Source organism: Mus caroli, chromosome 14 (genome assembly GCF_900094665.2).
Source record: "Mus caroli chromosome 14, CAROLI_EIJ_v1.1, whole genome shotgun sequence".
Taxonomy (NCBI): domain Eukaryota; kingdom Metazoa; phylum Chordata; class Mammalia; order Rodentia; family Muridae; genus Mus; species Mus caroli.
In genome coordinates this window covers 47,081,742-47,105,572 of record NC_034583.1, presented here as the reverse complement: position 1 = coordinate 47,105,572, position 23,831 = coordinate 47,081,742, and the positions used below count along the sequence as shown (strand labels likewise).

At 45.5% G+C, this 23,831-nt stretch overlaps 4 protein-coding genes across 9 annotated transcripts; 3 read left to right on the top strand and 1 right to left on the bottom strand.

Annotated features, from left to right (window-relative positions):
* Positions 1 to 1,648: 1,648 nt before the first annotated feature.
* Tinf2 (TERF1 interacting nuclear factor 2) lies at positions 1,649 to 7,775 on the top strand. 4 transcript variants are annotated; one of them, XM_021182671.1, is made up of 9 exons: positions 1,649 to 2,076; positions 2,155 to 2,238; positions 2,369 to 2,458; positions 2,547 to 2,654; positions 2,741 to 2,837; positions 2,992 to 3,433; positions 3,518 to 3,582; positions 4,012 to 4,100; positions 4,205 to 4,532. In XM_021182671.1, exons 1-9 carry the CDS (start codon positions 1,885 to 1,887, stop codon positions 4,274 to 4,276), a joined length of 1,239 nt encoding a protein of 412 aa, XP_021038330.1. In that variant the 5' UTR covers positions 1,649 to 1,884; the 3' UTR covers positions 4,277 to 4,532. The 4 variants fall into 4 exon arrangements, with proteins under 4 accessions (XP_021038330.1, XP_021038329.1, XP_029324861.1 ...); XM_021182670.2 differs by lacking the exon at positions 4,205 to 4,532 and adding an exon at positions 6,339 to 7,775 and having other exon boundaries at positions 1,670 to 2,076; XM_029469001.1 differs by lacking the exon at positions 4,205 to 4,532 and adding an exon at positions 6,339 to 6,594 and having other exon boundaries at positions 1,670 to 1,902.
* On the bottom strand, positions 4,866 to 11,474 carry Gmpr2 (guanosine monophosphate reductase 2). 3 transcript variants are annotated; one of them, XM_021182673.2, is made up of 10 exons: positions 11,031 to 11,474; positions 10,610 to 10,705; positions 10,322 to 10,441; positions 8,183 to 8,266; positions 7,876 to 8,049; positions 6,787 to 6,868; positions 6,589 to 6,695; positions 6,372 to 6,414; positions 5,584 to 5,743; positions 4,866 to 5,390 (listed from the first exon to the last, which is right to left on the bottom strand). In XM_021182673.2, the coding sequence occupies exons 2-10, from the start codon at positions 10,694 to 10,696 to the stop codon at positions 5,201 to 5,203; spliced, it is 1,047 nt and encodes a 348-aa protein (XP_021038332.1). In that variant the 5' UTR covers positions 10,697 to 10,705; positions 11,031 to 11,474; the 3' UTR covers positions 4,866 to 5,200. The 3 variants fall into 3 exon arrangements, with proteins under 3 accessions (XP_021038332.1, XP_021038333.1, XP_029324862.1); XM_021182674.2 differs by lacking the exon at positions 11,031 to 11,474 and adding an exon at positions 10,923 to 11,022; XM_029469002.1 differs by lacking the exon at positions 10,322 to 10,441 and having other exon boundaries at positions 11,031 to 11,161.
* Positions 11,345 to 18,991, top strand: Nedd8 (NEDD8 ubiquitin like modifier). The gene is made up of 4 exons (XM_021182677.2): positions 11,345 to 11,620; positions 17,399 to 17,446; positions 17,792 to 17,874; positions 18,630 to 18,991. Exons 1-4 carry the CDS (start codon positions 11,603 to 11,605, stop codon positions 18,724 to 18,726), a joined length of 246 nt encoding a protein of 81 aa, XP_021038336.1. The 5' UTR covers positions 11,345 to 11,602; the 3' UTR covers positions 18,727 to 18,991.
* A 1,459-nt stretch (positions 18,992 to 20,450) lies between these two features.
* LOC110309915 (magnesium-dependent phosphatase 1) lies at positions 20,451 to 23,019 on the top strand. Its single transcript, XM_021182676.2, has 6 exons — positions 20,451 to 20,596; positions 20,697 to 20,757; positions 20,827 to 20,937; positions 21,436 to 21,543; positions 21,629 to 21,714; positions 21,836 to 23,019. The coding sequence occupies exons 1-6, from the start codon at positions 20,560 to 20,562 to the stop codon at positions 21,925 to 21,927; spliced, it is 495 nt and encodes a 164-aa protein (XP_021038335.1). The 5' UTR covers positions 20,451 to 20,559; the 3' UTR covers positions 21,928 to 23,019.
* Positions 23,020 to 23,831: the final 812 nt, after the last annotated feature.

The following is a 23,831-nucleotide window of genomic DNA, read 5'->3' as shown; positions in this document are numbered from 1 at the left end:
TTTGGGATAAGCAGCTGCTGTTTCACCTCCCCAGGAAAGTCCATTCAACACATACACACATTGTGATAGGATATTTGAACCTGTTTCTAGCTGTGGTGTGGCTCAGCCCTTAGTACACACTTTTAATCCCTCTGGCTGGAATACAGATATGCCCTTCATACACACCTTCAATCCCAAATAATCAAGGCAAAGTTAGTTTGTTGAAGGAAACAGTCATATTTGAAAACACTGTCTAATTGAGTGGCAAAAAAATGAGGGATCAGAGAAATATTTGACAGAGTACAATCTGCCCAACTCTCAGGAGAAGAGAGAGGAAAGGAAAGCTACTTAAGGGAGAGAGACAGACAGACAGTCCAGGAAGAAGAGAGTACAGTGCCAGAATACATTAGAGTTTGTAGAATTGAACCTCAGTCCTCTGTAATATCAGTTAGTGTTCTTAACTGTGGGACTATCCCTCCATCCCCTTAATTTAAGTTTTTAAAAATATTGTATTTATTTTTATTTTATGTGTGTTGTTATTTGTCTACATGTATGTCTGAAATGAGGGTGTCAGAGTCCCTGGAGCTGGAGTTACAGTTATGAGCTGCAGTAGGGGTGCTAGGGATTGAATTCAAGTCTGTGGAAGAGCAGCCTGTGCTCTTAACTGCTGAGCCATCTCTCCAGCCCCCCTTAACATAATCCTGAACCTTGAAGGCCATTAGACAGTGTTCTCTGGCCTAATTTCATCCTTTCCTTCCTACTTGTTTCAGCACTTTTGTTTTTGCCTGTGATTGTGTGTGTGTGCAGGTTGAGTATCATTCAGCTCTGTGCTTGTGATGGTATTTATTCTGCTTGCTATTCTGAGTTTTCTGGATCTATGTTTAGTATCTATCATTACTTTGGGACACTTCTTAGTCATTGCTCCAAAGATTTCTTCATCCTCTAGTCTCACTGTGTGTAACAGGAGTTTTTATTTACCTGTCTCTGTCTGCTAATCTAGACCTTGTCCTGGAAGCGTCTAGCCTCCAAACTATCTAATCTAGGCCTGGAAGGTTTTCAGCCTCTGAGATTTTCTTAGTTAGGTTTCCATTGCTGTAAAGAGACACCATGACCAAGGCAACTCTTATAAGGGACAACATTTAATCGGGGTTGGCTTACAAGTTCAGAGTTTCAATCCATTATCATCATGGCAGAACGCATGGCAGTGTCCATGAAGGCATGGTACTAGAGAAGGAGCCAAGAGTTTTACATCTTGTTCCAAAGGCAAACAGGAGAAGACTGGCTTCCAGGCAGCTAGGAGAAGAGTCTCAAAGCCCTCCACAGTGTCACACTTCTTCTGGGATATTTCAAACTATATTCGTTTAGGCACCGGCGAGTCAGGACAGGAGGGCGGAGTTACCACTCAGCCCTGTGTTTGGTTTTTTTTGAAACGAGCGAGCGCCCTCTTCTGTTTCGCGAGAGGAATGGCAGAATTCTTCCTGGGAGCGGCTGGCGGCCCGGGAAGGGCTTGGCAGATGCTGATACAGGCACCCAGGTTTACAGAACACCAGCTTGCAGGGGTGATGGAGAGTGACGCTAGGTCGTACGTCACTTTCACAGTTCAGGGGACCTCGTGACGTCACAGCTCCCTCCGCGGCCTCTTCCGGGGAGGGAAGCCGCGCGCCCAGGCGGAAGTGACGTACTCCTGCGTTTCCCTTAGTGGCGGCATTTTAAGTTTAGTGATCTGGACAGGTTGATACACTTAAGTCACCGCCTGAGAGGAGACTGCAGGGTTCCCGTGGGTCCGCGAAATGGGCCCAGCTGGTCCGCCGACCTTCCGGTGCAGATGAGAGAACCGGGACTCCGCCTACGGGAGCGTCCGGGAAGCCTGGGTTGAACGAAAGGAGGAAAGGGCGCCCGCGGGCCATGGCCCCACCTCCAGGGGTAGGTCCCGCGTCTCTGCGGTTTGCTGCCGCCGCCAGCTGGCTGGTTGTCCGCCGTCGCCGCGTAGAGCACTTCCCGAAAGTGGTGGAGTTTCTGCAGTCCTTGCGCGCTGCTGCCCCCAGCTTGGTTTGCTACCGGCACCATGAACGCCTGTGTATGAGCCTAAAGGCCAAGGTACTAGAGAGAAGGACGTCTGGTTGGGACTAAGATCGGCTGGAAAAGGGTAGGTGTTCTGAGCCCTGTACCGTGCAGGTGGTGGTGGAGCTGATCCTGCAGGCGCGACCCTGGGACCAAGTCCTGAATGCCCTGAAGCATCACTTCCCAGAGTCCAGAACAGTAAGTACCACTGGACCCTGAAGCTGTGAGTTCTATCTTGGGCAGACCAAACTCAGGCGTGATGCAACCAAGTTGCCCCTGGGTCCTAGCATCCTCACCCAAATTTTTCGGTCTTCAATATCCTCAACAGACAAAAGAAGATAGGAAGCTTTTGGAGGCACAGGAAAATTTTTGCTTGCTTGTGAAGCACCTGTCAGAGGACCCACCTTCGAGCCTGCAGGTGAGAATGGTTGGTTTGGAGGATGTTAGGGGATTCCTGTTTTGTTTTTCTAAAATCCATCTGACCTGCTTCACTTTCCCACATACAGGAACTAGAGCAAGACTATGGGGAATCTTTTCTAGTTGCCATGGAAAAGCTGTTGTTTGAATACTTGTGTCAGCTAGAGAAAGCACTGCCTCCAGTCAGAGCACCAGAGGTTGTTGAGAAAGAAACACTTTAAGGGCGGAAGGCTGGGTGGCTTCCCGAGAATTATGATCTTCATATCTGTCACCTTGCCCACAGCTTCAGGATGCTCTAAGTTGGATTCAGCCTGGCTCGTTCATCACCTCTTCTGTTGCTTTGCGCCAGTATGGTATGGACATGGGGTGGCCATTTCCAGGTAAGAGAATCATCTGAGATAACTAGCAATTTGGAGGTTAGTGTTTAGCTCTACCAAACCTGAGTCAGCCGAATGGAAGTTATATGGGCCCGTGACACAAACCTGAGTTTTAACCTAGTTCTAATTTTATAAAGCATCTTATTTTATCTTTCAGAGAGCTCTACTTCTGGCTCAGGGAATCTGATAGAGCCCATGGAAGAGAGTCCTCATCAGCAAACAAGACCAGCATTCCACAGCCCTCTGCCTAAAGCTAAGCTTGGCCCTCACCAGCCAGCTTCACTGGAGCACCCAGAACACTTAGCTGGCAACCGCTTTAATCTGGCCCCTTTGGGAAAGCGAAAATTCCGATCACATTGGACATCCGCAAAGGCATGCCATAAAGAGCGGCCCACAGTCATGCTACTCCCATTTAGGAACATGGGCTTACCAGCTCAAGACGTATCTAACCCTAAAAGCGGGGAAGAACATGGTGTGGGCTCAGCAGCTTCTGTGGGAACAGAGCCAGTCTGCACGGAGAAGTCTAAGACTCCATCTCGGACTTTGGGGAAAAGGGCGTTAGAGGAGACCCCACCTGACTCACCGGCTGCAGAGCAGGGGTGAGAGCCTCTTCCCCTTCCTCAGGATTACTTTCCCTGCCTGCTTCCCCTCCTCACCCAACCTTTCCTTTGCCTTCCCCTCAGGAACAGTGTGAATTGCGTGGATCCTCTAAGACACTCATCACCGCCTCTTACAGTCAAGAAACCAGGTAAGCTCTGGACGAGACGGCTTTGGGACTTTCCAAGGCCTGTGCTCATCTAAAAGTGGGTTTAGGTTTTGTTTCTGCTTACTTTTTTTTTTTTTTTTTTTTTTTTTTGAGACAGGGTTTCTCTGTATAGCTCTGGCTGTCCTGGAACTCACTTTGTAGACCAGGCTGGCCTCGAACTCAGAAATCCGCCTGCTTCTGCCTCCCGAGTGCTGGGATTAAAGGCGTGCGCCACCACGCCCGGCTCTGCTTACTTTTTTTTGAGACAGGTTTTTCTACATAACCCTGGCTGTCCTGGAAATTGATATCTAGACCAGGCTGGCCTTGAACTCAGAGATCCCCCTGCCTAAGCCTCCAGAGTGCTGGGATAAAAGGTGTGGGCCATCAAGCTAGGCTAAGAAAGAGGTTTTAATTGTGGTTTCTTTCCTGCAGTGCTGTCCCCAACCCCGTGTAGCTCTGTTATTACCATAGGGGACTTGGTTTTGGACTCTGATGAGGAAGAAAACCAGAAGGAAGGGAAGGTGAGTGGGAAGAAGCAGAAAGCCAAGCCAGAGGGTGGGCAGAACAAGGCAGGAATCCATGTGAAGTGTTCCCAGTTATAGGAATTATGCTTTCTTCTCTATAGGAGTTTTTGAAAAACTATCAGAAGACGAAGTTTGACACCTATATCCCCATGTTTTGTGACTACATCCCATAGTGTCCTGCCTATTCCTTTCTGGCTACCTCAACAGTTGTCACTCAGGCCCTCTGGAATACTCTGCACTCTGTCCATCTTCTGCTGCAGCTCTGCATGCAACTTAGTGGGAAAGACGAGGAAGTCCAAACCTGAGTTGCCTGGCTACATTGCTAAAAGCTTTGTACCACTTGAAAATTAAAGATTGATTTGTTTCACTATTGATGGGAAGAGGGGGAATAAAGACTTGCATAGGTCTGTGTAGGTCATTCCTCCGAAACATAACAGGCTTCTCTTAGCTGGTTGAGGCCCTTCTCATATTTACTCCTTTGGCAAGAGTTAAGATTTACCTAGAAGGGTTGGGAGAGAGCTTGGAAGGGAAACTGTCCTTATGCCATCCTAACAGTCATCCCTAAGGCCAGAATACACTTTGTAAACTTGCATGCTACCAAGTTAGCTTAGGCTGGCGTCAGTGCTTCCTGAGAATGACATTCATTTCCCTGGATCCCACTGGGTCAGGGTCAATCCCAGGAGGAACATCTAGATGCCAGCCTGTGCTGGAAGCCCAGCATCCATCTGTATGAGAGTGTTTCAAGTATAGAAGAACGTCTAAGCTGTTTAGACACGTGATGATGCCATTTAATGAAGCTGCTTAACATGATTCCCACAGCCTTCCCTTTCCAGACCAAGGGCTGCCATTTCTGTATGGATTAGCATCTTCTTAATCTTTGGGGGCTGTCCCCAGGGTCTCATTTGTTGATCTCACATCTCCTTCCTTGCCGCTCCGGTAGTGCCATTGCATTGTGCAGCTAGAGGCATGAGTGAGTAGAGTGAGAGCTGGAACTGAATGAGGCAGCCACCACCACAGGGGCTGCAGTAAGAGAGGCACGCCCTGTCGGGAGGCTCCAGTGGCAGTGTTGCTGCCTCAGGATAGTAGACTTCTTGGGTCTACTGGGGATTGCTGAAGATTGGATTCACTTGCTGGGTGACTCGAATAAAAGTAGTTCTCCGGCTTAGTTCCTTCAGTTTAGCAGCCCCTACATACGTGCATGTAGACCGGATGCCTCCTAGGATGTCACGGATAGTATGTTCCACATCGCCTTTAAAGGGGACTTCTACTATCTTTCCCTCTGAGGCCCTTGGAAAACAAAAACTTTTATTATCTCCTCCTGCAGAACTCTTTAAGCCCAGTTACTCGTCCTGTCTCTAACGTTTATACCTCTTCACCGTTTTTCTCTCAAGAGTGATACCGTACACTCCCCAGAGGGTATGACAACATCTTTCATAGAGTCGTCACCAGGAACATTCGGGTGCTAGCTTTCCATACATACCTGTAGTCAGCCACACCTCCTGAGTACTTCTTCATGGCCATTTCAGAACTCATTCCGTAGAAGAGCTTATATTTCTTGCCATCTCTCTCAATGAGTTCGCCACCTGATTCACTGTGCCCGGCCAGCATGCCACCCAACATCACAAAGTCAGCCCCTGCCCCTGCCAAAATCAAGAAGTTGGAAAAGATGCATCTGGCCGAGGTACCTATAAAGGCACCATCAAAAACAGCTTGTGTGAGTCTCACTTCCTGCTGGGTCTGTTTGCATAGCTGATCCACAGTTCCTTGAGACTGCCTCTACTCTGGCCTCTGGTCCCCAGTGGGGCTAATTTCCCCAAGAGTTTTAAAGACCTAGAGTTCCCTGACTGGCTTCTGCTTTTCCAATCTTATGGTAACTTCATTTTACAGTTCCCAGCTCAGTATGACTTTGGTTCTAAGACAATAGGTCTCCAAATTTTATAAAGATCACCTTGGGAATAGAAAAATGAATATTTGTAGTTCTGCGCCTCAGGGTGATTTTGTGGGTTAGATATATGGGTTTAGCAATCTGCATTTTCAATCTAGGGCATGTCATAAATGGCTCTGGCTCATGCTTGGGAGGGTCAGAATCCCAGGATTTCCTTGATTGCTCGTCCCAGTGACACTTTAGGTTTCTGGGGGGTCACTGGTTTATATTATGATTCTAAATGGCTGCTTCAGCTATGTCTCACTTGACATCTTGCCCTTAGACCCTCAGAGGTGATTTATCTTCTACAGGATCTTTCTGCCGTGCCCTCCCATTCTCCTTACCAAAAGCCTTTGCCACATCCCCAGGACAGCTGCAGCCTCCATCCTACAAAGTAAGGAATGCTGTGAGAGACAGCATAGATTTCTCAGGACTTCTCAACTGCCTAAGTCAAAGTGGACTAGAACTCATGTCCTGACCAGGATTTCACCAGAGCCCCACCCTAAAGAAAACAGTGGCTGCTGGGCAGCCGCAAACCCTCTCCAAGGTCTTGAGTCTTACTGAGATGATATGGCCTTTGAGGCCATGAGCAGCATCTGCACACTCCATCACTGCACTGAGCTGTGGATACCCCACTCCAGTTTTCTTCCGAGTTGTACAGACAGAGCCTGCGAAGAGGGACAGAGGTGAGAGTGAACTGGCCTATGGTTTTGCCTCCAACGGGACAGATGAGACGATGGTCTCAAGGAACCAGCTTACCAGGACCAATTCCCACTTTGATGATGTCAGCCCCAGAGAGGATTAACTCTTCTACCATCTCTCCTGTTACCACATTTCCTGCCTGAGACAATAATCAAAACAGAGCATTCTTAGGGTCGGTGGTGGAGAGCAGCTTTTGTGCTCTCATATAATCCATGCCTCGACTGTGACCTTCCAATTATAAATAAAGGTTACCTAGAGCCCTCAGGACTTTCCACCAACTCCAAAGGACCTAGATTCCCAGTTACCCTTCCCATCCCACATACATACTTTGACTTAGTGTGAAGGATAGAGGAAACAACATTGTCTAGGGTAAAAACAGGACCAGAATGACCTTTAAGGCAGCAAGGTGGGCAACAAGACATAAAGTGGCATTAAAGAGCAGCTGCTGAGTCGGAAACCCCACTCAGTAGTGCCCTTTCACTGCTAGGGGACTGCTGCCCAGTCCTGAACTCTACCTTGAAAAACACGGAAAGTCACAGGAATGTGGGCTAAAATATCCATCTGCCCAACAGTATGTGGACAGTGCGACATCCCCCTTCAATGCTGTGAAGAAAATGAAGCCTTGGATTTCATCTCTAATAAGCTTCTAAAAAATAAAACATAGTTTTTATATGATGCTTTTTGTTGTTAGTTTGAGACAAACTCTCGGGGCTGGTCTTGAACTGTTTCTATCCCCCAAGTACTGGGATTATAGATAGGTATCAATGTCAGGCTTTCACGTAACACTTTCTATTGTAGCACAGGACCACTTCAGTAGACGGACACATGTACGACAGGTATGGGTAACGTTTGCAAATGTTCCATGTTTTTTAAGTCCTTGATTAATGAATTTTGAACCATGACAGTAACGTAGAGTAGAAATATCATGATGCAGCAGAGACCAAGTACTGATATAACAACATGAAACATCAGGAAAGGGGAGACAAAAGTAATGACAATAGAGTGTGGTGGTGCATACCCTTAATCCCAGCCCTCCAGAGGCAGGCAGACCTCTGAGTTTGAGATCAGACTGGTCTATAGAGTTAAATTCAAGGCAGCTAGAGAGAGAGAAGCCTTGTCTCAACAAAGCAAAATGTAGAAACATACCATGATGGTGTGTTGGGGGAATCGCTTCCGTACATCCTTTACAAATTCAACAAAATGTTCAGAGTAGCCATTAGCCACATCCAGGCATATATATTTTACTTGGGGAACAGCTTCCAGGATCTGTTCCAGCTGCTCAAAGTCAGCAGAGCCTGTGCCTGAGCTGGCAGCTAGACACTGTGGAGAAAGAGCATCGTATCAGAAATGAGGTAGTAAGTGGCGAATAAGGAGGGTTGAATTCCAAGAGCCCCTCCCTCCCCCAAAAAAAGGATTCCTGGAAAACTAATGAGCAGGGTAGGCCCAGGGTTACCTCAAGACAGTCAGGATTCTGGCTAGCAAACTCTTGCCACTGATGGATGCTGTAGTGCTTATGGATGGCAGTGAACAGGGAGAACTGAGGAGAAAAAAGAACCATCAAAAGGGCAGAGACTTTATTAGGCTATCTAGATAAAGCTTTGCACTGCCTGGAAAGAAGAACAGTATAAGGAAGTTCATGGTTGAGCTGACTCCAACCACTATTGGTCCTACAATCCCAGTACAGCCTTTACTCTCATTAGCACTTGTCTGGTATTCCTACCAAAGTACTGTGGTCCAGGTTGGATTTCACCTACTAGCACATTTATTGTTCATGACCTTAAAAGTGGTAGGGACATGCTCTTGGTACAGTAAAACAAGTAACAGGGCTGGAAGAACTAAAGAGGCTAAATGGAGAGGGAGTTTGTCTTCACTCAGCTCCAAGAGGATCCAGTTCTCAATCTGTTTTTCTCTCTTTTGGTTTCCTGGCTGGCAGTAATCCAACAAGTCACACACACAGTTAAAAAGTTTAAGACTAGCAGAGCAACAAAATACTATTGCAACCATTCTCTTTTTCTGCTGGAAAAGAACAGATTTTTCATGTTAGGGACATAAACATGCAAATGCAGATATCAATATTATCTCCTAGGCAAATTAAAAAAGGCAATGATTCTCTGGCAGTGGTGGCGCACACCTTTAGTCTCAGCACTTAGGAGGCAGAGGCAGAGAGAGCCTGATCTACAAAGCAAAGTTCCAGGACAGCCAAGGTTATACAGAGACCCCCCCCACCCCGTCTTAACTAAATAAATAAAACTTCTGACCCCTGAAATTGCAAATATCTCAATACTCTGAGGACGGTACTGAGAATGCTGGCGTTTTTGCTTTCTGAGCATAAATGTGCAACCCCAAGAGTCAACAGTTGGTTGAAACAGCACAGATTTTACAAGTGAGAACAAACACAAGGAAGTCATGTATCAGCCAGCCAGAGAGAGTTCTATGCAGAGAAGCTGGTATTCTGCTTTCTCAGGAAAAATCAACTGTCAACAAGTTCATAAACAAAAGCTATGGTGGTCAGCAGGTCTTAGAGATATGTTGCTGTACTAAATTCACCTAATCCATACAAACCCTAAGAAACACCGAAACACCTTTTTTTTTTGGTATCTAATTTATTTATTTTTATCATTATTGAGACTTGGCTATTTTTCTAAAATTTGGTTTCTGTAGTACTTGTCCACAATATTGAAATCTATTTCCCAGTAAGGTTCATGGATTATAGCATGTCTTTTTAACAGATTTGCCAATTCCCCAAATCCACCTGTGAGAGAAGACAGACAAGATAACAGCCAGAACCCTGAAGAATTAGTAAATGGTAACCAGAATAAAGTGATAAAACTCCATAATTATCAATCTCAGAGAAAGCACAACAAACATTCTACAAAAACAGAAAAACAAACAAACAAAAACCAAGGTCTTTAAGGCCAACAGCCACAAATAGAAACAGAACCCACCAACTAGGGATACTAGGATTAATCAGCAAAGCACATTATGTTCTCCAAAGCGCCCAGGCAACTATCTACCATCTCAACTACATGCATAGAGGCAAGTGATATTACTGTCAGGAGCAGTGTCTTCCATTTTCAAAGGGAACAATCTGTATTTAAGAACAAAACTTCCATTTGGGACAGATCTCAGAAACTCCCAGGAACCTAAAAGAACCTTAAAGAAGTGAAAAATTAAAATAATAGTAGGCATACAAGAAAACTAATAAACTCCTTTTTTCTGTAATATCCCAGATTGAAAATTTTTAAATACTCAAAACAGTATTTAATTTCTGGACTAAACAGTGACTGCTTAATGTTCAAACAATGACTGACTGAAGAAATGCATGTGATTGGCTTGACCTGGGTGGGCACTGGAAGAATTTGATAAAGTATATAACTTATGGGAGATTATAAATAAAAAAGATGAAACAGATATAATTTTGAATCTCACTAGTTCAGACAGATCTTTGAACTGATCAAATGGTTCTTAGTAATGGAAAAAAAAAAATAGTAAACCCAACATTCTGTTAATTGCCAGAGACTAAGAGTAGAGATGCAATTCCTCTGTAGCCAGCTGGGAGAAGATCTGGTAGTGGGCATAAGGTTAATCTCACCTTACAGAGAACCCTAGCCATTTCAAAAGTGCCCACGGTATCCATATTGGCAGCAATGACGGGGATGCCACTGTACATCTGCTTTGAGTTCCGGAACGAAAATGATCTTGTGAGCTCTACCTGCAGACATTAAGAGGACATTAAGCTTTTCATTCATTCAGAAAATATGTATCGTTCTCGAACCCGACAGCTTTCTTGGACCTGGTCCATTAGAAGCTTGAGGTAAAAAAAAAATAATAATAATAATTAAAAAAAATTTTTTTAAAAAAAGGAAGACAACTGGCTCACCTCACTTCGAGACTTAAGAGTGCTGCGTTTGGGCCTCAACAGGACATCCTTGAAGTCAAGTTTCACATCATTATCAATATGAGGCATGATGCAAAGCTGGAGTTAGATTTAAAAAAAAAAAAATGAGGCTATAAAACTGGGAAATAACAAAGTTCGCTTCTCACGCTTAAACTGTGTAAAGTCAGATCAGGGTGTGGTTCTTGAAGTCTACCTGGGACCATCCAGTGTCTGGATTACCCTAATGCTTCATTCCCAGGTATGATTTTTGGGGAGAATTGGGAAAAGATTATGGTTCCTGAAGGTGCTTCCTTACCTAATTACTCTCCCTTTTCTCGCCCCTGCAAAGGGCAACTTAGAGTAAGAAGCTGACTTAGGGATGAGAAAAGAGATTTTAACCAGCTTCCGGCATAGCGGTACTCACTTCCTGTTGCTTTGACTCAGGTGGCAGTTGACCAAAGATTCTTTTGCTTAGCAACTAGCCGCGTGCAGCCTCGATGAGCCTTCAGGGCCACTCGAACGAGTTCCGCTAATTGCAAACTCGACTACCCAAGGAATTCTAGCTTCGGGCTCTGTGCAAGGCCTTCTGGGTAACAGAGTCCACACACTCAGGCTGCCGTTGAGTGCGAGCGGCAGAAGAACTACAACTCCTAGGATGCAAAGGACAGAGCTACCTCCAAGCATGATGGGACAAGTAGTTTGTTCCGTTCCAGCTCGCCGCTAACACCAGTCCGGTGGCCACGCGAGGGGTCTCAGGGTGCCGTCTGGCTGTTCCTAGCCGACTTGCCTTTCTCTTTACAACCCCACTGACACAGAACACGAGGGCACTCCTGAGCGTTTCGGGAACCGAGTGGAAAGAGGAGAGGGTGGGTCCAGAGAGTGACCCGGAAGCAGAAGTGTTCCTTGCCGTGGAGTGCTGGGAAGCGGCAGCGGCAGCAGCGACCACAGCGGGAGAAGCAGCACTCTAGCCGCCTGCAACCCCAACCTGGGAGGAAGATGCTAATTAAAGTGAAGGTGGGAGCGTTTCCAGACTTTCCAAGACTCGGTGCAGGGTTGGCCGCTGCGCCTTAGAGGGGAGGCGGGAAGGAAAACCATGCCTTTCCTGAACTTGGAGGGCTGACACCCTCGGGGCCCTGCGCGAGGCTTGATGGGAACTAGGGGGACCCCGGGAGGCTTTGAGCTCTGGAGGCCGATCCAGCCAGAAGACTTCGGGTCTTACAAGGAAGCCTGTCCTACTTTCTTGCCAGGTCTGTATTCAGACCCAGAAGGAGGCAGCGTTTGTCCTGGTCTCATGTATTCAAGCCCTTGCAGTCATAGAGAGAAGGCCTGGCAGCAGCTTGGCTCCTCACTCCAGAATTTTTGGGGGGAAGCTTTGTCCCCTGTTCTTCATGCCTAGATTGTATACTTCCCTCAGGCCCTAACACAGGCTCCCGCCAGAGCACAGCACCGAAGCATTAGTCTGATGAAAGTGAGGGCCTTTCAGTAGCTAGACTACGAGCCAAGGTTAGTGTCTCACCCGTCTTACAGTAGCTAAGCTCGGAGTGGTACTAGGCACCTTCCAGTCGGAACTGGACATTAAGAACTAGCGTCACTTCTTTGGCTAATTTAGGCTACTTATCGGTGCGTTGGTTCTTGGTACTCTTGTCTTCAACTCCTGTAGATGTTCAGTTTTAAACCTTTATCAGGCCATTCTGCTGTTTATACCCTTGTATATTTAGACAGAGACACAAAAATGATAATAAGGAGGCCTGGCATTTATCTGACCTTTTCATTGCTGTGTTAAGTCTATCTTCAGTTACTGGACACGTCAACTATTGGCCTTTTTTTCTTCAGTCCTTCCAAAAAAACTTTAATTAAAGATTGAAGCCAGAGGGCAGGTTGATGATTACTGTTTTTCAGACATGGGTAATCTATGAATTAGCAATAGGTCGTTGACTCTTTTTGTTTAGTTTGTTTTGTTTTGTTTTTGGAGACAGGGTTTTTCAATGCAGCCCTGGCTGTCCCGAAACTCACTCTGTAGACCAGGCTGGCCTCGATCAGAAATCCGCCTGCCTCTGCCTCCCGAGTGCTGGGATTAAAGGCATGTGCCACCACTGCCCAACAGGTCTTTGAGTTTTAAACACCATTTTATTCTTTGTTTTTAATATATACAACACTGTGTTTTGGGTAGGCTTCTCAGACTTAATGGATCATAAGAACAGTAGTCCCTCCCTGTTCAGTGGATCTATGATGATGGTGGTGGAGGAGGAGGTGGTGGAGGTGGAGGATCACTTGGGTTTTTGAACCAGCCTCTGTAGCCTAGGCTGCTCTCAAGCTTGTGGAGATCCATCTGTGTTAACCCTCTAATTGCTAAGACAAGCTGATGGCAGCCCACCCCCCACCCCCAGACCCCCATCCACAGTCTCACAGCCTCCTGCATGTGAACCTCCAGAGGCTAGGATTACAGGCAGACATCGTCTTAGTATTGGCCACTCTCCTGTTCTGCAGCACCTGCCTATTCTTTTTTTTTTTAATCACATCTTTAGTATATGTATGTGTATGGGTGCTCTCCGTGCTTATATGTCTTTGCACCTGTGTGCCTGGTGCCCAAGGAGGCCACTAAGATTCCCTGGAACTGGAGTTACAGGTAGTTGTGAGCCACCATGTGAGTTCTGGAATCCAAATCCAGCTCCATGGAAAGAGTGCTCTTAACCACTGAGGCATCTCTTTAGCCCCACTTCTGTCTAATATTAATCCCTTTGTCCATCTCTTTCTTGCATACACACACACAACACGCACACACACTGTGAATGTTCTTTGGAGATTAATTATTCATTTTTCAGCTGTTTCTCTGTATTGCTGATTTCTTGCCTGTCTGTACCACTTTCTTCTTCACAGTTAAGTCCTTCCTGGTTTGGTTTTGTTTGGAATGGCATAGGACATGTGTATGGTAGCCTAAACCATTTCTGAATGAAATGTGTTACCTTATGTCTGTGGACCTCAAATAAAATGTAGCATCTTCTATCATAAGTTACCGTCCCATTACCTTAATCGAGGGTTAATCCTGCTAGTCTGTCTGCCAGGTATTTGGAACACAATTTTTTTTTTTTTGAAAGATTTATTTGTTATGTATACAGCGTTCTGGCTGCATGTATGCCTACAGGGGAGAAGGGGTCACTGGATCTCTGTGAGCCACCATGTGGTTGCTTGAAACTGAACTCAGAACCTCTGGAAGAGCAGCCAGTGCTCTTAACCTCTAAGCTATCTCCAGCCCTTCTTTTCTTTTTGTATAAATATCTTGAAGTGGAATTACTAGGCTGTGTAGATGTTATATATAACTTTAAAAGAACTGCCAAATTGTTTTCCAGGGAGTCTACCAGTTACCTTCCCAGCCTGCAGTAGCTGGAATGCAGCATTCCAGTTGCCTTATTACATAGTGAGACCGTGTCTCAAAACAACAAACAAAAACCTCCAATCCATAATATAGAGATCTTTCACCATCACAGTATGATAACTTTGTATCAAGAATATTTCCTGGAAACATGTGGTAGTGCATGTCTTTAACCCCAGTACTCAGGAGGTAGAGGCAGGCAGATCTCTGAGTTCCAGGCCAGCCTTGTCTACAAATGGAGTTCCAGGACAGCCAGGAACATTATACAGAGAAACCCTGTCTCAAGAAACAAAACAAAAACAAGCAAGGGATACCTTTTAGGCCTGGAGAGACAGCTCAGTGAGGAAGAGCACTTGGTCTGTAAGCATGAGGGCCTGAGATTCCCAGCACCCACCCAGGAAAGGGCAGGCCTGTCATGGCTGCTCACACCAGGCCAGTGGTGAGACTCTGTTTCAAAATATGTGTGTAGGCATACATTTTTTTGCAACCTACTTTGAATAAGGGTCCAACCTCTCCTCTAGCCCATCACCCAGCAGAGGTAGAGGAAGAGAGGAGTTACTAGGATTTGGGAGAAGTGGACCTGTTCGCAATAGTTCAGTCTTCTTGGGCAGCAGTTCAGTCCCATACTAAACACCAAATACAACTCAGCAGCTGCAGAGCAGTGCTGTAGACACTAGGCACGAAATGGCAGCTAGAGTCCAGTCCTTCCAGCAATCAGACATCAGGCACGACCAGCAACTGGAGTTCAATCCTGAAAAAACCGGCAGGTTCACCAACCAGCCTGAGGGGAGGCCGCAGAAGCAATAAGCTGCTGCAGGAACCTCGAGAGCAGTTCTTGGGCGAGTTTTTCTTAGCAAAGCTGTGTAAGGTGAACCTGTACATGAGTGTCATTAGGTAGTGCAAACCAAACCAAGGCTCAGTGCTGTCTGTGGGGTCATATTATACACCTTCATCAAGCAGCCTTTCTCCTGTGCCTGTTTCAGGATAGCAGTGTTGTTTCACATGTTTGCTTTAGCAAGATACCCTTTCACCTGTGTGCCCCAGCAAAACATCATTTGATGTAACTAACATTCTATTGTGTGTGAGCTTAATAACATTAATTTTTTTTTGGTTTTTTGGGTTTTTTTTTTTTTTTTTTTTTTTGAGACAGGGTTTCTCTGTGTAGCCCTGGCTGTCCTGGCACTCACTTTGTAGACCAGGCTGGCCTCGAACTCAGAAATCCACCTGCCTCTGCCTCCCGAGTGCTGGGATTAAAGGCGTGCGCCACCACGCCCGGCATAACATTAATTTTTATTATTGACAATTTAAAGCCTGTACAGAAAACCAAACCAAAATGGGAGTGGTACCACATATCTGTAGTCCTAGCATGTGTGTGTGTTTTGTGTCTGTGTGTGTGTGTGAGTATGTGTTGGGGGAGGGGTAAAGGCAAGAAAAATCAATTCACGGTTGGCTGTGCATTGCAGACCAAACCCTTAGTCACTGGGGACTAGGAAAAGTATGACTTCTCTTCTGTCTTCTCTTCAGTTTCTTTCAGATTGTGGCCATGCTTTCCTGGACTCTTGGCTTTTTCTGTCTCTGTCTGTACTACCCACTGCTCCTTGTGCTGTGTGGCTGTCCAGAAACACAAACAACACATTGTTCTCCCTTCTTTGTATGCCTCCTTTACACAGCTGCCAAGATTACAGCTTGCCTGCCCTGGGGTTTTTTTCTTTAAACTTAAGTAAAATTTTCCTTAAAAAGTTCAAGTTATCCTTGGCTACATAGCCCAGCCTAGGATACGCCTTAAAATAAAAAGCAAAATCCTGTATTATTCATCCATAGAACCATATCATCTCAAATTACCTCCATCCTGATATTTTGAAACAAAGCCCAGAAAGCATAGCATTTATTTATTTATCTATTTGTGAAAGAATTGCCACACAGAAATAGATGACTGGTGGGCATGGTAGCACATGCTTTTTTCTCATGAGTTCAAGGTTAGCCTGATCTACATAGACAGTTTCAGGTCCCATCTCAAAAAAACAACAAAATTAAATGACTTTTTACTATCAACAAATGACCCACTGTTCATTTGGTTTATCTGGCTCTCATGTTTATTTTTTAAAATATACTTCACTTTCTTCCTCATTTCTTATCAGTTGCTAGTTAGATCACAGGCTAGACTATTCTTTATGTATTATATCTGAAATATATTATATTGAAGAAAATAGAAGGGAAAAAAAAAAAACTAAACTAGGCCAAGTGTGGTGTTTGTGGTCAGGATTGCTGCAGGCCCTTCAGATCTATCTGTAAGAGCACATACCAAAGCCGTTGGGCACACACCTAAAATCACAGCAGTTAGAGAAAGCTAAGACAGGAAAATTCCAAGGCCAGACTGGAATAATACATGGTGAGTTCCAGGCCAGTCTAGGCTGCCTAGTAAAAGCAATACAAAAGATGATGGATGGATTAGAGATTGTGTGAATCACAGATTTATAGTTTGTACACAAATATATTTGGTTACCTAGTTTTAGCCTGTGGAAATCAAGCAATTTGAGTTGTAGTTTAGGATTTAGATAGAATTCTGGGACACATAGGAAAGAATCTAATGTTCAACTCCAGCATTTCAAAATAAAATCAAATGTAGTTGGTGGTGATTACCTGTGCCCTTGAAAACTTTTTGCATTGTGTAAATGTAATCTGTGTCCTGGAATATTTAAGTCCTTACTTTAGGATTGCTTGACCTAGTTCACTTGTCATTGCATCTCATCCAAAGAATTCCTGATATTCTTGCTGACATGGGTTGGCGGGTAGGGAATGGCTTGTGGCATTAAGGGGATCAAATGGGTTCACAGAACGCCGCTGTCTTACACTGCCTGATGACATGGGCTGTGGCACAGCCTGATTCTTCAGGGTAGTGTTGCTGAGAATATATACATACATCTCTCAGCAGAGAGAACCCCAGAGACGAAGATAAGATGTTACACTTAGAACATGTCTTGCCAGGCAGTGGTAGTGCATACCTTTAATCCCAGCACTTGGAAGGCAAAGATCGGGGCCACACAAAGAAACCCTGTCACCCCCCAAAAAAAAATCTTCTATTTTTGTGAAAAGACACTATGATAAAAGAACGTATTTAATTTGGAGCTTACAGTTTCAGAGGGGAAGTCCAATACTATCATGGCAGAGAGGATGGCAGCAGACAGGTAGGCATGGTTCTGGAGCAGACGCTAAGAGCTCAAACCTCAGTCCACAAGCATGAGGCAGAGAAAGAGAACATGGCTTGGGCTTTTGAAGCCTCCCACAAGACCACACCTCTAATGCTTCCCAGTTCCACCAACTGTGTGCCACATATTCAAACATGAGCCTATTCTCATTCAGTCCACCACAGAAAGTATCTTGGTATCGGGCTGTGGGATTTACGCCATCTTTGCCTGTTTTAGACGCTGACTGGGAAGGAGATTGAGATAGACATCGAACCCACAGACAAGGTGAGTCAGGTGTACTCAGCATCCTTCCTCCTTTCTCTGTGTGTGTGCTTGCATGTGTGTGCTTGCATGTGTGTGCTTGCATGTGTGTGCTTGCATGTGTGTGCTTATGACCGTGGTCCTTTCCTTCTCAGGTTGTCTATCTATACAGCCTTTGTTCTTAGCATTGGTTTGGTTGGTTGGTTGGTTTTCCGAGACCGAGTTTCTCTCTGTGTACCCCTGGCTGTCCTGGGACTCAGACTGGCCTTGAATTCATAGAGAGCAGCCTGTCTCTACCTTCCAAGTGCTGGGACTAAAGGCCACTATTTGTCTAATTCTAAGCAGCCTCTGACCACTGTTTCTCCAAAGGTGGAGCGAATCAAGGAGCGTGTGGAAGAAAAAGAAGGGATTCCCCCCCAGCAGCAGCGGCTCATCTACAGTGGCAAGCAAATGTAAGCTTGGGTGGGAAGTGAGGATGAGCGACGAGGCTACAGGTTCATCGGGCCTGCGCTGCTTCAGTGTGTCCCTGCTTGCCGCTCTTTCGCAGTCTGATGAAGCACATAGAGTCTTCTCAGAATATAAGAGAAAGCGTAGAATATTCCAGACTTAGAGTAAAATAGATTGGATTGTAAACTAATATTGAGGTAGTTAACAAACTACTAAAACAAATTTGCAGAATAGTAATATATGTGCTTTATGCCTTTAAATTGATTATGTTCAGGTATGTATTTATAGGTATGTACACTTGAGTGCAGGTGCCCTCAGATTTCAGAGCTGTCAGATCCCCTGGAACTTTATTTAAGTGAGATTGTGAGCCTCCTGAAGTGGGTACTGGGATCTGAACTCAGGTCCTCTGCAAGAGGAGCAGTTTGAGCTTTTAACTTCTGAGCCATCTTTCCAGCCCTCCTTATTAATATCTTATTATAAGGTCTAATGATTAGTCTGATAATTGCTTTTTTCTTGTTTTTACATTTTCAAGATACTTGCAAATAGTCATAATGTGCTATAATCTAATTTCTATTGTATAAGCTATCATACTGTTAACACTGTGGGTCTCTTTGTATTCAAAATTAAGTACTAATTACCCTTAGAGGTTAGTAAAGAAATATTTTTCTCATACAGTTTCATAGGCCTCTCAGAGATCCACCAAACTCAGGTTACAAATGCCCATTTTAGATGAATTTCTAATGCTTTTTCTTCCCTGTAGGAATGATGAGAAGACAGCAGCTGATTACAAGATTCTAGGTGGTTCCGTCCTCCACCTGGTGTTGGCTCTTAGAGGAGGAGGTGGTCTTGGGCAATGAAGAAACTTGGTTCCGTTTACCTCCTTGCCCTGCCAATCATAATGTGGCATCACATATCCTCTCACTCTCTGGGACACCAGAGCCACTGCCCCCTCCCTTGGATGCCCAATCTTGTGTGTCTACTGGTGGGAGAATGTGAGGACCCCAGGGTGCAGTGTTCCTGGCCCAGATGGCCCTTGCTGGCTATTGGGTTTTAGTTTGCAGTCATGTGTGCTTCCCTGTCTTATGGCTGTATCCTTGGTTATCAATAAAATATTTCCTGGCCTTCTGGACTCTTTCTTCTTGACACAAATGACTGAAATCCAAGTGGCTATAACCAGTAGAAGTAGGACGGTGGAAGGAAAGATGCTGCTCTTAGGTTAGTTTTGAGAGGGTGTGGGTGGGGTAGGGTGGAAGGTGTCTGACTTTGTAGTGCCAGCTGGCCTAGAACTATGTAGACAGACTGGCCTCAAATTCACATGGATTTGTCTGCTGGGATTAAAGGCATGTGCCATCCGCCTGGAATATTCTTTATTTTAAAACAGGTTTTTGATAGGTATCCCAGGCTGGCCCTGAACTCGTGTTGTTGTTTGTTTTGTTTTTGTTTGTTTGTTTTGTTTTTGAGACAGAGTCTATATAGCTCTAGCTGTCCTGGAAGTCAGTATGTATACCAGGCTGGCCTTAAACTCAGACATCTGTCTGCCTCTGCCTCCTGAGCATTGGAATTAAAGGAGAAGGCCACCACACCCTTGAATTTTTAATCCTCTCTCCTTTGCCTACCTAGTAGGTGGGATTACAGGCATGACCCACCTGGCTTGTCTTTTCAACTGAAAAACATTTTATTCCATTATCCCAAATGATTCTGGATGAGTTGTGTCCCCTGCACAGATGGGCACACTGAGCCCAGAGGAATTATTTCTTCAAAGTTCTAAATGCCAGTTTAGCCCGCTTTTGCGCTCCAACTGTGAAGCAAGCTCAGGTAGTGTTTGGTCCTCGTCCCCTAGAAGGACCACTAGACTAGGAAAGCCCACTCCAGTGTGGGCTTCGGTCGGTTCTAAGCTCAACAAGTACCAAGTGTTGTCACGCTTCTTGACTCCATGTTAACTTGAAATCGGACATGGTAGCTAGCTGTGGTGGTTCACGAATGTAATTCCAGCACTTGGGAGGCTAAAATATGAGAATCAAGAATTCCAGAGCAGTCTAAGTTGCATACCTAGTGAATTAAAGGTTTCCCTTGCCTTCATAGTGAGATCCTACCTTGAGAAAGGAAGAAGGGGGGCGGGGGCCTCGGGCGTCTGCAGCAAGAATAGTTTCAGAAATTGGCAAGCACTACAAATCCATTTGTACAAACACATCTGTTAAAAATACTGTTGCAGAGGACTGTAGAAACCAAAGGAAGAAATCCTTTCCCAGGGCAGCTCTCCTAGCCCTCCTGGACCTTCACAGTGGCTTGAAGAAAGTCTCAAAGACCTTACGGACCCACCCCTCACCGTGCCCTTTATAAGACTAGATTTTCATTCATTGCCCATGAGTGCAGAGTAATAAACTCATGAGATGAGGTCTCAATTTCAAGACAGAGGTGCACAAAGAAAGCTGTGGCTTCTCTAGTGAGAAGTGAGTTGGGTGGTGTAAGGAAGGAATACTCATGGCCCGCGCCTTGGAGGGAGGTGTGGTCGCCGGTTTCAGGTATTCTCCCCGCAGAGCCTCCGAAGGCGCTCTTGAGCTGTCGGAGGAGGCTGAAGCGACGCTCTAGTCACCGGGGCTTCGCCGGTTCTCTGTGGCTCGCCCGCCGCCTACTTGGCCGCCATAGAATTGGGATACACTCAGCGCCGAGTTTGGATTTGCAGGTGGATCATGACGCGGCTGCCAAAGCTTGCGGTTTTTGATCTGGGTAAGTAATGGCAGGGAGATTTTTATAAGGCGCTTCCCTGTTCCGCTCCCCGCGGTAACTAAGTGTCTGTACTCCACATTCTTCCTCCTTCCTCTTGCAGATTACACGCTCTGGCCTTTCTGGGTTGATACACACGTAGACCCCCCATTCCACAAGAGCAGGTGAGACTATAGGAGGTATGGGACCAGAAAAGACATTGCGGGAACTGAGCGTTCTGTCATCCTCTCCAGCGATGGAACTGTACGAGACAGGCGGGGCCAGAACATCCAATTGTACCCGGAGGTGCCCGAGGTCTTGGGAAGACTGCAGAGCCTTGGAGTGCCTGTCGCCGCTGCTTCACGGTGAGATAAGTAACTGTGCTGCAGACTCAAGTAGATGCATAAAGAAATGGCACTTAACTCCCTGAATACCGAAAATTAGGAAGTGAAAGTGTAAAAATATTTTCGTTGCTTTTCTTTCTTTTTTTTTTTCTTTTCTGTTTGTTCGTTTGTTTTTGTTCCTGTTGTTTTCGAGACAAGGTTTCTCTATGTAGCCCAGGCTGTCTTAGAACTTGATCTGTAGACCAGGCTTGCCTCCAACTCACAGAGATCCACAAGCCTCTGCCTCCCAACTACTAGGGTTAAAGACATGAGCTATCCATTGCCCGGCCTTCGTTGCTTTTCTATCATTAGCTTTCTGTACTTTTAAATTACTAAAGATTAGCTCAGTGCTAGCTATGTCAGAATCTCTGGAATTGAATAACAGTAGGCAAAGTTGTCCCTTTATCCCCTTATACCTAACTTTGCCTACATCTCTGGCATTCCCCTAATGCATGTATTTAATGCCTTTTTTTTTTTTAGGACAAGTGAGATACAAGGGGCCAACCAACTCCTGGAGCTCTTTGACCTTGGCAGATACTTTATTCATCGGGAAATCTACCCAGGCAGCAAAGTCACACACTTTGAGAGGTAGGCAGACAGCTGGTGTGGGAGCAAGTGGACTACGAAAGAAGTCAGCTTGACAAGTGGGTTACCCCTGCCTTGTTCTTCACAGGTTGCACCACAAGACCGGAGTTCCTTTCTCTCAGATGGTCTTCTTTGATGATGAGAATCGGAATATCATAGACGTTGGCAGACTTGGTACTGAGTCACTGCTGGGGGCGTGGGGGAGTTCTTAAAAGAAGATAAAGTATGTGTAGGGTGGGTAGTGTACGGCAGAGCCTTGAAAGTGTGGTAAAATGTGACTGCTCTTTTTTTCCAGGCGTTACCTGCATTCACATCCGGGATGGGATGAGTCTTCAAACGTTAACTCAAGGATTAGAGACATTTGCAAAGGCCCAAGCTGGACTCTGAGGTCCAACCCTGTGGATAAGCCTCATCTGCAGTGTAAAACTGAAATCAAGAAATCCTTGTCAGGAGGAGCACTTGTACTGTATTAAAGTGTCACGTGGGACAGCCAGGGCTCTGCCACGGTATGGGTTGTTTCCATTTTTCTCTTCTTTTTTATAAAGGTTTATTTATGTATATGATACTGTCATTGTCTTCAGACACACCAGAAGAGGGTATCGTATCAGATCCCATTACAGATGGCTGTGAACCACCATGGGGTTGCTGGGAATTGACCTCAGGACCTCTGGAAGAGCAGGCAGTGCTCTTACCCGCTGAGCCATCTCTCCAGTCTGTTTCCATTTTCCTAACATGTAAACTGAAGTTGTATCCTGATTAGAGTGCACAAGGTTGTTGTTTCCTTGTGTTGGAACCCATCCTGAGACGTCCTCCAACGGTTTCAAATAGTGGGGTGCCATAACGCTGTGCATTTCTTTGTAGGGACTAAAAGTTAATACTGTTTGGGAATAAGGTTGGGGCCAGCCTTTTCTGGTAGTAGGGAGTAGCACAGGAGTGAGCCAACCCTAGCACGAGGCTTTGTCCCTCCAAGGTTTTAATTGCGCTATATCCTGATTGATGATGTCATGGCTATCTATATCCTAGAGGGATTGGCCAAGGCCCTTCTCAGAATGGTGATAGTCTAGAGGAAGGCAGGCAAGCCGAGGGATAGAGGCGGGAGAGAGAGTAATGAATGGACTCTGGACTTGGCAGACTCTTTAGGAGGTGTGACCCTGGGAGACACTAGGCCTCCTGGGAGGTGCTGGCCAGAAGGGAATGGGAACAACAAGCGCCAGGCAAGAAGAGGCCCAGGAGACAGGCTGGCCTGAAATCCTTGACCAAGCCTGGCCCCCTGTTGCCAGAGGCCAACCTTATCCAACCACCTTGCCCCAGTCTGCGTTGAGCTGGACTGAGTCAGGGGATGTGAATGGATGGTGGTATGACAATTGTTAATTCCTGTGGCGCGGGCTTGAAGGGACTGGTTTCCAGGTGGCTGTATCCAGTCTTTTCTAAAATGTTGTTGCTTACTTTGTTTGAATAAAAGAGATCCAAAGTGAAAAAGAAAGGCAATTTTCTTTAAGCTGTATCTGCTGATATGGGTGTGTCTAGAAAAACGCATTGGCCGTATTATGTGCAACTCAGCAATAGAGATGATCCCAAGAAACCAAGGCAGCATAGACGTAGGCTCTGGATACCATGTTCCAAAAGGCTTACTGTTTACCCGGTGTGACACTGAGGTAACCCTGGGAGGAGCCTTCACCACGACACATATACCCAATTACAGTAGTTTATGGAAAGCTGGCCGTTCTGAGTTTGGGGGATGTAAAAAGGAAAGGATGTAGGAGCGTAGATGGCGAGATGAACGGGTCATGAAGGACCTTGTATATTCCAGAAGCATTTTTGGATTATTATCCCGTCAGCAATGCAGAGAGGATGGGAGGGTTTAAAGCAGGCAGAAGGCACCAGGCTTTTATTTGCAAAGGTTATTCACTATAGAAATGGGGGGAGAGACTGGTCACATTGTCTTCCCTGTACCCCAGTCCCTTGAACTTCCTTTAGTTTGATCATGTAGAGCAGGATCTTTGACGTCAAGACAGACAGCAAGTGGGACTGTGGTCATCAAATGTGACTTAAAATGAAACTAAGAAGGTGCCAAAGAACATGGGCTTTGGAGTCTGCTTGCTTCTTTTTTTTTCCTCTTTTGAGTCAGGATTTTGCTATATATAGTCCTGGCTGACCTGGACTCCTGTGAAGGTCAGACTGGCCTCAAGCTTACAGCTATCCTCTTGTAGCAGCCTTTCTTTTTTTTTTTTTTTTTTTTTTTTTTTTTTTTTTTTTTTTTTTTTTTTTAGGACAAGTGAGATACAAGGGGC

Coding starts and splice junctions, on each gene's coding strand:
- Gmpr2 (XM_021182673.2), bottom strand. CDS start 10,696: ATGCCTCATATTGATAATGATGTGAAACTTGACTTCAAGGATGTCCTG. Junction 5,744..6,371: donor GGATGTGGCAAAGGCTTTTG/GTAAGGAGAATG, acceptor TGATTTTGGCAG/GGGCAGGGGCTGACTTTGTG. Junction 5,391..5,583: donor GGAGGTGTGGCTGACTACAG/GTATGTATGGAA, acceptor TTGTTTTCCAAG/GGCCTCAGAGGGAAAGATAG.
- Nedd8 (XM_021182677.2), top strand. Junction 17,447..17,791: donor ACATCGAACCCACAGACAAG/GTGAGTCAGGTG, acceptor GTTTCTCCAAAG/GTGGAGCGAATCAAGGAGCG. Junction 17,875..18,629: donor ATCTACAGTGGCAAGCAAAT/GTAAGCTTGGGT, acceptor TCTTCCCTGTAG/GAATGATGAGAAGACAGCAG.
- LOC110309915 (XM_021182676.2), top strand. CDS start 20,560: ATGACGCGGCTGCCAAAGCTTGCGGTTTTTGATCTGG. Junction 20,597..20,696: donor GCTTGCGGTTTTTGATCTGG/GTAAGTAATGGC, acceptor TTCCTCTTGCAG/ATTACACGCTCTGGCCTTTC. Junction 20,938..21,435: donor CCTGTCGCCGCTGCTTCACG/GTGAGATAAGTA, acceptor TTTTTTTTTTAG/GACAAGTGAGATACAAGGGG.
- Tinf2 (XM_021182670.2), top strand. CDS start 1,885: ATGGCCCCACCTCCAGGGGTAGGTCCCGCGTCTCTGCGGTTTGCTGCC. Junction 2,077..2,154: donor GTATGAGCCTAAAGGCCAAG/GTACTAGAGAGA, acceptor TGTACCGTGCAG/GTGGTGGTGGAGCTGATCCT. Junction 2,459..2,546: donor ACCCACCTTCGAGCCTGCAG/GTGAGAATGGTT, acceptor TCCCACATACAG/GAACTAGAGCAAGACTATGG.